Raw genomic sequence first — 12377 nt, 5'->3', positions numbered from 1 at the left:
CTCCTCTTTGTACTTTCTTGTACATTTAGTTGTGTTTGAGATACCAATGGGGTGGCTCAGAAAAAGTAAACACTGTATAAAATATGGTTTGAAAAGACTTAAAATCAGCTTATACATTCCCATTATAATGGCCTCTATCTGATTATTCTAAACCTTCCAAAATTCCTTATCAAGGAGTATAAAAAAATGTGACTAACTTCTTCAAGAATAACATCATGAATCATTATTGTTGATTTATGTTCTATTGAAACACCATTATTGCCAAATAGATAAGCTATTGTTTTCATTACTTTAACATGTTGACTGCGGCCCTGGTTTGTACTGGATTGTTAAGAGTACTCAGGACAGAGCCACAGTATTAATTTTTAAGTTAATATTATTTTCATAATGTTGAATGTATGTATTCAGTTCCATAAAAGTTTTAATTTTTATGTTTTCAGTTGAGTTAAGATTTAAACATGACATCGCATCATCTAGATGAATTGGTTTTCATTCATATGTAATTAAATTCAAATCATTTACGTATAGTATGGAAAGTAAAGGACAAAGTATTGATTCTTTCAAGTATAATTCATTCATCTACAAGTTAAATTGTTATTGTGTTGATAGGCTCACCCAGACCCTGAGAATCGTATCAACAAGAAGGCAATGAGTGAGCAGGTACCAGCAGCCAGCACACAGTTCAGTGGCCTTCAGAGTCTTACCTACAGTAACATGTTTGCCAACACGCCTGTGATGATCAACTGGCACTGCCAGCGCTGCCAACTCAGCCAGATACGTCCCCAGTGGCTTGTGAGTATTCTTCATGTTCCTCAGGGTTGATTGGTTGTCCTTACATTGTTTATCATACTTCCTCTGCACAACAGAATATTTGAATACTTATACATTATTACAACTCTATATGCTTTTTGAATCCAACTAGTCGTATCTTTTGAATATCCCCCCCCCCCCAAACTTACACAACTGAATCACCAGCAAAAGCCATCATTTACGTATTCTTCTCTCCAACTTTCTAAACAAATTAAGTGATTACTTCATCTAACAGTATAAAGTACAGTCAATTATATAAATACCATCCTTATATTTAGATAGTTTTCTGGGCAGTGTTTTATCTGACTCAAAAACTGTGCTATAAAATTTTGTATGAACCTAAAATGTCTTGAATAGAATGTAAGAGTGTAGCATCATGCAGGAAATTGTGTAAAATACAACTTTTTCTATAGTTTTGTGATTCTTCTTTCATCTAAGTAAGTGTAGTTTATCATATCTGATGCATCGCCACATCCATGTACGTATTGTAGGTAAGTATCACGTTAGACCTCTGTGAAACTGTGAATATCTGTTTAAACCGTGTTGTTGAGGGTGAAGTCCAAATTTACCAGTAGGAGAAGAGTGTAGGCTTCCGAACTATACCCATGTTTATGATACAAACAATAAAAGCATTCATTTCATGTTCTATTACTGGAAGCTACTTTTAAACTCTTCAATTGTCTTTTTACTAATTTTGGGCTAAACATTGGTTGGTGTACCTGTTTGTTAGTCATTGTGGCAATTTATTGCAATATTCCTGATTGTTAGGGATATTAGAGCTGAGAAGGCTTAATCCTGGAAACATTAACGGACCCATTTGGTATTGATCGCGTCACTTCCTAATTACAATCAACACTAAAAGTGTTGATTCTTATTTTAACGGCACAAGCATTAGTATCGGTCAAAGAACTTTACGTTATACATCAATCAAAAACCTATGAGTTGTTATTAATGTTTAGTGGTCTTTTATTTTCTGTTATCTTGTTTGTAGTTTAAAATATGTGTGGTTTCCCATGTGTGAATTTGTTGTTAACCTCTATGCAGTGGAGGTTGTTTGTAAACAAATAATTTTGTTCTTTGTTCGGAAAGTTTTTTTATTCAAGTTGAGCAAAGTTTTATTATACACTGTTGATTATAATACTTCAGAATGGAAAAACCTTGTATATCATCTGATAGACACTTCCAGGGTTAAAAAAGAAAAGAACAGAATGTGCAATGTTGTTAAGCTATTTAGAATTTTTAAGTTCAGTACTCTATCTTTCAGGTGGATGCAGCTCTCCATGTTAATCCTAAGCTGCGATTAAACCCTCGGAGCCAGGACTTGGTTCTCTACGCCATTACAAGACTTGACGTGTCCAACAACTCTCTAACCTGGGTGCCTTCTGTAGTGTTCCAACTGCAGAGCCTCAGGTATAGTCTGTCATGGAATCTGAGATGAATAATTTAGCTTTAAATGTGCCAGAATGTTTTGAACATATGTCAGACCTTTGGTAATCAGGACGATTTTGGATATTTTGAATTACCAATTGAGGTTGAGTTACCAAATTTTAGACTCAAAATAGTTATGGTTAGGACATGGAATATCATACTCGTCTTCATAGATTCCAAAGCTGTGCATTACATGTTAAGATTTATACAGTGTTAGCAAATCTCATCACATTTATTATTTGTCAAAGGGTAAATCATAATTCACAGACATTTGTTAAAATATAAAGTTACTTACTTCATGAAATTGTAGATTAAGTGATGAACAAATCCATCACAATTGAATAAAAAAAATCGATTTCTGATTCTGGGATTTCAAATCTTGTTAGCTTCTTTATCCTAATTAGGATTTAAACAAAATCATTACTGAGTTTTTGCCATTTCTAAACCTGAAGACTGTCTGATAACATAAAAAATAATCTAAGAATACCAGTCTGTTTTGAAGAGATTTGCAGAGATTAAGAAAATTAGCTGTATTGTAAGGAAAATGTCTGTTTTACACTCTACTCTAATTTGATAGATTATCATATAGGCTTCCTGAATATATACCTTTAATCTTCAAAAATATAGGCATATATTTATATCTCTTATAAAACATTTTGTCTTTTAAACTTAAAATGTTCGAAACATTTCAAACCACCTCTAGTTGTAATAAAAGTTTAGCAGCTGACACCCGCACATTGACACAGCAAACATGACATTGCAGAAATATAAACATAAAAAATACAAATTGTAATCAAAATATTAACAAAAGCACAATAATTTATTAACTAGGTGATCGATGTATGGCTTTTTATAAACAAAGCACGGCAAAATCAAGTTTTAACGATTGGTAATTTATCTACTGGTGATCCGATGATATCCAATGCGGTGGATCTTTCCAGATTAATTGTGGAATTTCGTAAGAAATAAAAAAAATTAAAATCATGTCTAAAGGATCTTTGAAATTTATTATATTTGTCATTTTTTCAAATAAAATGTTACTGAAAATGATGAAAGTTTTATTCTGGCCAGGCACCTAAATCTCGCTCACAACAAAATAGAGAAGCTGCCAAGTGAGAAGGACTCTCCCCAGTTGGATGCTGGAGACAGAGGCAACAAGAAGAGATTAAAGCATGCACTCAAACAGTATTCAGCACCTTTACTAGAAGAACTGTACCTGCAGGTTAGTGCTAACAAATTATTGGTCTGTTGACATCTATTACAACAGTGTATAACTTTGACATTGAAGCAATATTAAATATAATCTACTAGAACATGACAGACATTATTGTTAGATCTAAAAATTGTCGAAACAATGCATTATCTTGTATGAATTGTATAACTTCAAAAAGAAACCGTTCTCCAAAGTAAATTACAGAATTTTCAAAGCATTTAAATAACTGATTAAAAACTGTATATATAGTATGATATTATATTGATCTTTACCAAATAAAAACTTTTCAATTATATGTACTAATAAGAGAACCGTGACAATTTGGAAGATTTTGACCAAAAACAAGTTTTTGAGCGCAGCAAATGAACAATGCAACCAATAATTAACTACACCACATTGATTTATGGTCTTTTAATTACGCACAACTTTGTCCATTTAATCTTTGCTGTATCTCTTATAGTTTCCAAGTTTCCTTCAGTGTGCATAAAATTTGGAACACACAGTATATTGTAATATTTAGTACAAGTAGGCATTTTTAAACTTAGAAATATGATATATTCCCATTAGAAATGCTGATCAAAGACCATAGTTAAAGTGCATCAAAATTTTAAAATTCAATTTAAAGTAAATAAGCTGTTCTGTTGCACAAGTTGAAGAGACTGATTGATACCTGTTGTTGTTGCAGTATAACAGGCTAGAGGTGTTGCCCGATGAGGTGTTCTCACTGCCAGGGCTAGTCACACTTGATGTGTCCAACAATAAGCTGTTCTGTTGCACAAGTTGAAGAGACTGATTGATACCTGTTGTTGCAGTATAACAGGCTAGAGGTGTTGCCCGATGAGGTGTTCTCACTGCCAGGGCTAGTCACACTTGATGTGTCCAACAATAAGCTGTTCTGTTGCACAAGTTGAAGAGACTGATTGATACCTGTTGTTGCAGTATAACAGGCTAGAGGTGTTGCCCGATGAGGTGTTCTCACTGCCAGGGCTAGTCACACTTGATGTGTCCAACAATAAGCTGCCCACCCTGCCCTGCAAGATGTGGAGGGCTCCTAAGCTCAAGGAGCTCAATGCTGCCTTCAACCTACTGAAGGATCTGCCCACATTGCAGCAGGAGGTCTGTTTATACACAAGTTTGACATTAGATTTAGAGCTACCTACCCAATGAGCTTAATCTTTTAATTAAAAAAATTACAATTCCATTGATCATCCATCCACACTATTTCGTCGTTATACATTTAGACTACAGAAAAGACTTCCCATAATGTTTTCGGCAGTTAGTAGTTAACCGTAATTGGTTGGTGTGGGAATATTATGTTCCACATTTGTTATGGTTTTATTGTTTTCTGTTCTTACTATTCTGATTCAATCAATGGATGTTAGTTGTATGAGTATGACATGACTCCTATCAGAAATCAGAAATTTATTGTCACATAACATCACATAATTGTAGTAGATAAGATCTACAATGAACAGGTGACTCGTCAATATAATTGAAAATATACTTATCCTAAAAAAAATGATAAACATAATTAATAATTCATTGATATGTTTTGTCTGTAGTGTGTTCAGCACAGTCATGTTTCTTGATTTGCTAATTTAAAAAAATCATCTGTCTTAAGTTTTAAAATTTTTACTTGGCAGAGAGAGCAGATACCTGTTCTTGAAATGTGTTATTTCATTTTAGTGAGAAAATTATGGAAGTTTTTTTGTATACTTGTTACCTTTAAAACCCACCATAGCCAAACTTGAAAAACAATTTTGACTGTAATAGTCAATGACAGGGATTTAAACATTTGTGTTTGTTAAAAATTTCAGACAATTTGTAGAAAAATAACATTGATCAAAAATAACTAAATTAATAAAGTTAATTGTTACAAATAAATCTATTTTGGACTAATCTACATAATAATTATAAACTATCACATTATCCTATATCCATTAAAGACTTAATATTTACTATAACAGTGGATTCTAATAAATGTAACTCTGGACAGGATATGAGTGACACGGCAAGTGTGTGTTCTATGGAGTCGTCTCGCAGTGTAGACTCTCAGCTCAGTGCAGTGTCAGATCTGCCCCCTATCTTGATCCCCCAGACCCCTGACCACGAACCCAGTCCAAAGGACAGGAATGTTCAGTAAGTATTCAATGGTACTTTTTTGTTTGTAAAAATTTTAACGTTTTGTGATTTAACTTCTTGTCAATCCCATTTTATCAAGGTTTTTTAATGAGTGTATTATGTCTGCAATGTTCACTGTTTTGAAATTTACTTATTGATGTCCCTTCTGTTTGTAGGGCAAATAGAGTTTGATTTTCACATTAAATACTTATTAAATCTCTAATTGTTTTGTGTTAGTTTAATGATGAAAGGAATAAAATTTCAGCCATTTGTGTTAAAATTTCTAAAAGTGATAATTTTTAAATCACTAGAGACTGTTCGTTCTATATTAGTTTACTTATTTAAATTCAAAACAGATTTTCTGTTTTTAAACTGTCCGTGAAAGTAATAAAGAACTAAATTTATTGATTGATTAAATCTCTTCTCAGCAAATTATCACAAGTTTTATATAGAGATTGTTGGCACTACTCCTTTTATTTTGTATTTGCTTTAATGAAACACTAATTTGAGATCAGACATACAGATATGGTTTATATCTTGCAGGTTGCTGGATCTCACACAGCACAATCTATGGAGCCGAAGTGTTCAGGTGATGGAGCAGATCTCCTCTAACGATGAGGACAATTCACATGACTGCTCACATCTCTCTGCACTCAACTTAGCCCACAACCAGTTCACAGCCATCCCCAACACTCTGTCCTGTCTGGCAGTCAACCTAACTCGGCTCAACATGGCCTACAACAGGTAAGTTCACATGACTGCTCACATCTCTCTGCACTTAACTTAGCCCACAACCAGTTCACAGCCATCCCCAACACTCTGTCCTGTCTGGCAGTCAACCTAACTTGGCTCAACATGACCTACAACAGGTAAGTTCACACGACTGCTCACATCTCTCTGCACTCAACTTAGCCCTTAGCATTCCGTTCTTTTGGGTAAACTGGAAAGATATGGCTTAAACAGTGCAGCTCTCTCACTTCTTTCCTCGTACCTCTCTGAAAGGAAGCAGTCAGTTTTACTAAGAAATAAAGGATAATTTCAAGGGGGTTGGATGAGAGTCCAAGGTTCCATTATTGGCCCTTTTCTATTCATGATCATTAATGAAAGAGATTCTTGTAGACCTTTATTTAGAGAATTAGGCATACTAACATTCCTAGTATATATATATTTTACAGAGCCTTAAACTTAGAATAGCCATATCAAAGAAAATCTTACCTTGTTTAAGACATTTAGTACATTCTTATAATACCAGATCTACAAATCTAATTCATGTGAAATACACTAGGTTAAACAAGTCCCAACATAGCTTTGTCTACTTTGGTACAAACCTTTTCAATAAGTTATCTCATGATGCGAAAACAGTGTGCAATAACAATGTTTTTTTAAGTAGCTGAAAATAAGAGCGTTTTCAGTTCATTTGAAGAGGTGTACCTAAATGAGTTTAATTATATTGAATTTTTAACTAATTTTAAAGAAATTTTTAATTAGTTATAAGGTAATTTTAAACTAGTTATAAGAAAATTTTTAACTAGTTATAAGGAAATTTTATTCTAGTTATAAGAAACTAGTTATAATGAAATGTGACAGATGATGTATCCTTACTCATGCCAATCCTGTGACATTGATAATGCTTAATGTGGGAAAACAATAAACATTCTTGATTCTTGATATTTTCTATATACATAAATCACATACATATATACGACTTTCCTTCCAATATGAATTCAAGCATGGTTTGCCATGCAGATGAAACAACTGGCTCTATAACATGCTGCCTTGGCACCTGAAAAACATCCATGTCAAAACATTTCTAAAAGAAGTTAAAACATTTTGCTTGAGAGATGTCTATATACTGTACAAGAAATCCTGTCAGACTGTACCAATATGTAAATTATATTAAGTGACCTTCTTTGGTTGTGATTATTTTAGTATGCGACTCGTTTCATATAACATTTGGTGTCACCGAAATAAATTACTTCTAATTTTGATTCTGAATTTTATCAAATAAATACTTTAAAAACTAAAAACAATTCAACCTTATTACTACAGGTAAAATTGCAATATGATTATGAATTATGTTATCTATTAGCTCTATACAACTATAAAAAGCTTTGTTTAGTATGTTGCTCTATGTTTATCATGTTAAGTTCCAAAGTTCACGTATATTTCTATTATAAACAGTTTACTAAGTTGCATTAAGACAAAAAAATACCATCATGTTTATCTCAACACGTCTCGCTGATATTCTAACCTGAGACTGTTTCAGCTTGAGGAGTATGGGCCACATCACCTCCTACCCCAGCAGCCTGAAGCAGCTAGACCTCAGTCATAACAGGGTCTGTTGCTGGCCCAGCCTGCCCCAGATAGAGGTGATGGACCCCATGGAGCAAGCGGCCATCGCCTGCTATGCTGTAGATGCTGTGTGCAAACCTTGCAGGCCGGTCTCAGGTATCTACGGTGGTCCAACATTGAGTTCATTGTGTTGATATCATTAACCCATATATACCCACAACACTGAACAGATCAGTTATTTAGTTAACATACTGGTACTAGTATAGGGTTGATACTGACCCAATGGGCTTATACGGGTTAAAATAGCATAGAGCAATATTAGTTACACTGGCCCTGTGTCTTGTCGGCTGCAAGAGAGAACACTAGCTTTGCTGATAATGTCTTCTATTACACACAAAGCCAGTTTTGCTGGTATTCTTCATTTCATCACCCGTAACATGGTACAAATTGACGTAATTATAGTCCACAATGTCCAAAAAAGGAAACAAAGTCCAAATGGGTGGTGGTGGTTACTCGGGTTTGTGCTTTGAGTTTAGCAACTAAGCACAAAACTTCTTATCATCTGTATTGAAATTACTATTACGTATATAGCAAACACCTGAATTTTCGAATTCAATGCAACTTAAGATCTATTACTCAATTCATTATGACAATTATTATTTGTTGGTTGCTCACATGTGTAGTAAATGGTATGATTGACATTTATTGCTAATCAAACAGACATACTCAACAATACTTAGTCTAAATTATTGTGTAATTATTAACCCTTTGAGTGCCACAGCGTCGCTAATTTTGACGGTATGAAAAGTGCATAAAGTGCCAGCGTCGCCAATTTTGATGTTTTGTATTTCGATAATATTTTATATAGTACAAGATTATTTAGGCCAAACAACCAGACAGCTGTATTCAATAGGTTACAAACTAGCAATAAATACGAGTTTTATGCTGTTTCTCTACTATTTTATCTGTGAAACTTATGTTGTTTGAGTACTTATCAAGAAGCCACTATTTTTGAACCAGGTTTCATTATCGGGGACAAAATAAATTAATTACAGTATTAAAAACAGCTGACTTTATTTAACCAATTTTGGAATTTACAAGGTATTACAACAATCAATGAAATCAAAAACTATAAGAACTACGTTTCATTATCGTGTGTCTATTTGGAGACGATTTGGAGATAGGAAGTATGACTCATCGAGTATTTTTTGATTCATTATGGAAGAAGGAACTTATAATGAAGTTTATTTTTATCTATGATAAGGAAAACTCGTCCAAAAATAGTGGGCTGTGATAGTACCGAAGTACCTGTGCGATGATTCTGTCTTCCAGTCACGCGACATAGCGGACGAGTACCGTGTTGCGTAACGGCCTTTCTTGTTGTATATGTGCCGATAACCAAGCATTTGAGTAAATACAAACTAAAATAGTAGCTTATACAGTATTTTACTGTATTTCTTTACAAAAGTAATGTAGTGATTTGAGTTGTGTCCAAGCGAAAAACGTGAATTTTCAGTGTAAATATTATTAGGGTTATTATTTAGTAAATGTAAACTTTTATGTAAATATGTTAGCAGGTATTTGTTTCTACATTTACTAATCATATTTATTTGTATTATATGATGTTTTATTAGATTTATTTGGAAAAACAACATCATTACTAAGTAATTTCTAAACTCTGACAAATGAAATACAGTTTATAAAATGTCGGTACCGGGCAGCATTTTGTTAATACATATAATGCCATGTTTTTAAAATTCTAGAATAAGATATTACACATGGGTTTTATTTATAATTATATGGCCTTTATCATGGTATAAAGAAAACAAATCTTAAAAATACGGTATACACTCAAATTAGGTTAAAACTTAACTTTTTATATAAAAGTAAAAAACCTTTTTAATAAATACTGAAATTTTTACATTTTTATAAATCAAATTTCATTTGTAACGATATGTATCATGTTCTGCATTTAATAATAAAAAAAACAACAACAAAATGATGGAAATCTGTTTTGTAATTATTTTACAACAGTTTTTTTTCCCAAAAGCTTAGAAATATGCGAAAAACAGCATGGCACTTTATGCATATGCCTTCGGAAAATACCCTTGGCACTCAAAGGGTTAATGTACAAATTTTGATTATATATTATTTTTTGATAGTTATTAAAGAAAATGTTGCCGCAAAATCATAATGGCTTAGGTGACTAATTTTACTACATTCCCTGCCTAAATTTTTTAACTTTAGAAAATTGATTGCAGTTAAATTTTAAGGTATTTAAATGTTAACTAAATAGAAAATAAACCATGGTATTCAATGGGTAGATGCCTGTTTATCCCATGTAAATAATATTGTTTTCCCTTATAATATTGAGAATACCATATCAGAATACAGATATAGTATAATCATTTTAATTATAAATTTAACCAAGATTGATATTTATTCTTTTATAGCATTTGAACAAAATTTTTTATAATTGAAAAATATGTAACAGTCTACATGAACTGTGTATGAATAGAATAGTTGAAAACTAAGTACAGTACATTAATTATTGCAGTTATCAAATAATGTTACAATGTTCAGGTCGGCGGCAAGCTGGACGCTCATTACGCACAGCCATACTCAACAGCCTCTGTGCACATCGCAGACATCTAAGACTGGACAACCTGCGCACATTGGTGCTTGCTGACAACCAGCTTCTGCGCATCCAGTTGACTACAGATGATGACGGACAGATCCTACAGGAAAACGAAGACCATGACCCAGAATGGGTCAGTAGAAAAGTACCATTACAACAAACCAGCTTAATTTCTTTAAATATCTATTCCATGAAAAAAGTTATGTCAAATAAGGCACTTATCATAGTGGTGGACAAGCTTTGAAATTCCTGTCATAGAATTCTCCCACCTGTGATTTCAGCCACACAGTGTCGTGTTCCTGGAGCTCCTCATCATTGTCAAAGTGTTGTGTTGCTAGCCAAATGTTCATTTTTGGGAACAAGTGAAAATCACTTGGAGCAAAATCTGGACTGTAGGGGGATGAGGACAAACTTCCCAGTTGAACAAGTTTAAGAGTTCTTGCGTAGGGTTTGCCGTGTGAGATCGGGCATTGTCATGCAAAAGCCAAATTTTGGATGACAATTTTCCTCAGCGCTTGTTTTAAACAACTCTCCTAAGATTTTATAATGTTTGGCAGCACCGCTCAGAGTTTTGTTGCACCACGCTCAAGAAAATCAATAAGAAGAACACCTTGCCTATCCCAGAACACTGTTGCCTTGATCTTCCTTTCCAGATTGAGACACTTGATTTTTTCATTCTTTGTTTTGGCCACTTTCCCAGATCAGATCTTATTAAATGTATATTTTAGACTTGGAAATCAATATGATTAGGAAACCTTAAATGTGACACAGAAATCATTAGCTTTCACTAACCTAAAAGTTATAGTTAATGTGTAACTAAATTATAAATAAAGAAATACTAAGGCCTATGCAGTATTTAATAGTTAGTAGCTTAAAAATATCTCTCAAAGACTATCAATGGTTATTTATTGTAATCATTGATAACCCTTATAACTCCAGTGCATGTCTTATACATCACTAGCTGAAGGATGAATGTTTCCAGTGTTAATTACAACCATCACCTATGGAATGCAAAGGATTGAATGCTATGGAACTTGACATATTCAGATTTAGTTTTTTGCATGATATACTTCTAAAGAAGATGAACAATTTTTGGTTTCTGGTTTAGTAATTATATGTTTCTGTATAAAGTAATCTTGCTCTAGCTTATGATACTAGATTGTGGTGTTTGAAGGATCTGATGGCAGTGAGTGGAGCCAATTGTTGGCTGATGCTTACTGCCCTCAGCATGTAGGATATTAGCAACAATCAATTACGGGACATCCAAGTCAGCATTCAGAGTTCAACAACCTGTAGGTTATGATGTTGGCGTATGATTGTGGTGTTTAACCCTCTAAGTGGCAAGCGACGTCTGAGACGTTCTATTTACGCCGCCGTGACGTGGCAAGCGACGTCTTAGAAGTCGCTTCACATTGCCGCTTATTGCTTGGCAACCGATAATTATTTTTACGCCTAGTTTGCACAGTTGCGTTCACCACAAAAATTTCAAATACATTTCATATAGTATCATCAACATCACGATGAAATAATCAATGGTACTAACTGAAATAATCCGGTACTTTGGGATTATGCCGATCACACCCAGACATGAATCTTTATTAGACATTTTGCTTCTACTGATTACTAGATTAGCGTAAAACAATATTTCGTCAATATAAAACAGGAATTGTCTTATCTCAAACCCCTCCCCATCCTCAGACAGAGGTCAAAGTCGAGCGGTCTAGTAGATAACGTGATTGCAGAGTCGCGTCGCTTTGTTGTACTTCCGTGTTTTACCTCTACATTCCTCCACAAAAATTCAACAAAAACAAACATTACCAAACTAAAACTAAACTCTTTATTGAAAAAACACTCAAAACTTGTTTTTATTCTTGA

General features: G+C 33.7%; 1 protein-coding gene across 1 annotated transcript in view; it reads left to right on the top strand.

Annotated features, from left to right (window-relative positions):
* Positions 1 to 12377, top strand: part of LOC124359370 (leucine-rich repeat serine/threonine-protein kinase 1) — a 182130-nt gene that overhangs the window by 102740 nt on the left and 67013 nt on the right. Inside the window, exons 12-19 of the mRNA XM_046812061.1 lie at positions 610 to 792; positions 2075 to 2220; positions 3310 to 3460; positions 4391 to 4567; positions 5448 to 5590; positions 6116 to 6316; positions 7839 to 8020; positions 10448 to 10635. Of these exons, the coding sequence (XP_046668017.1) occupies positions 610 to 792; positions 2075 to 2220; positions 3310 to 3460; positions 4391 to 4567; positions 5448 to 5590; positions 6116 to 6316; positions 7839 to 8020; positions 10448 to 10635 (1371 nt within the window). The remainder of the gene's footprint in view (positions 1 to 609; positions 793 to 2074; positions 2221 to 3309; positions 3461 to 4390; positions 4568 to 5447; positions 5591 to 6115; positions 6317 to 7838; positions 8021 to 10447; positions 10636 to 12377) is intronic.

The sequence above is a fragment of the Homalodisca vitripennis genome, chromosome 4, assembly GCF_021130785.1.
Source record: "Homalodisca vitripennis isolate AUS2020 chromosome 4, UT_GWSS_2.1, whole genome shotgun sequence".
NCBI lineage: Eukaryota > Metazoa > Arthropoda > Insecta > Hemiptera > Cicadellidae > Homalodisca > Homalodisca vitripennis.
Note: the sequence above shows the minus strand (reverse complement) of the source record. Positions and strands in the feature narration are given on the sequence as shown.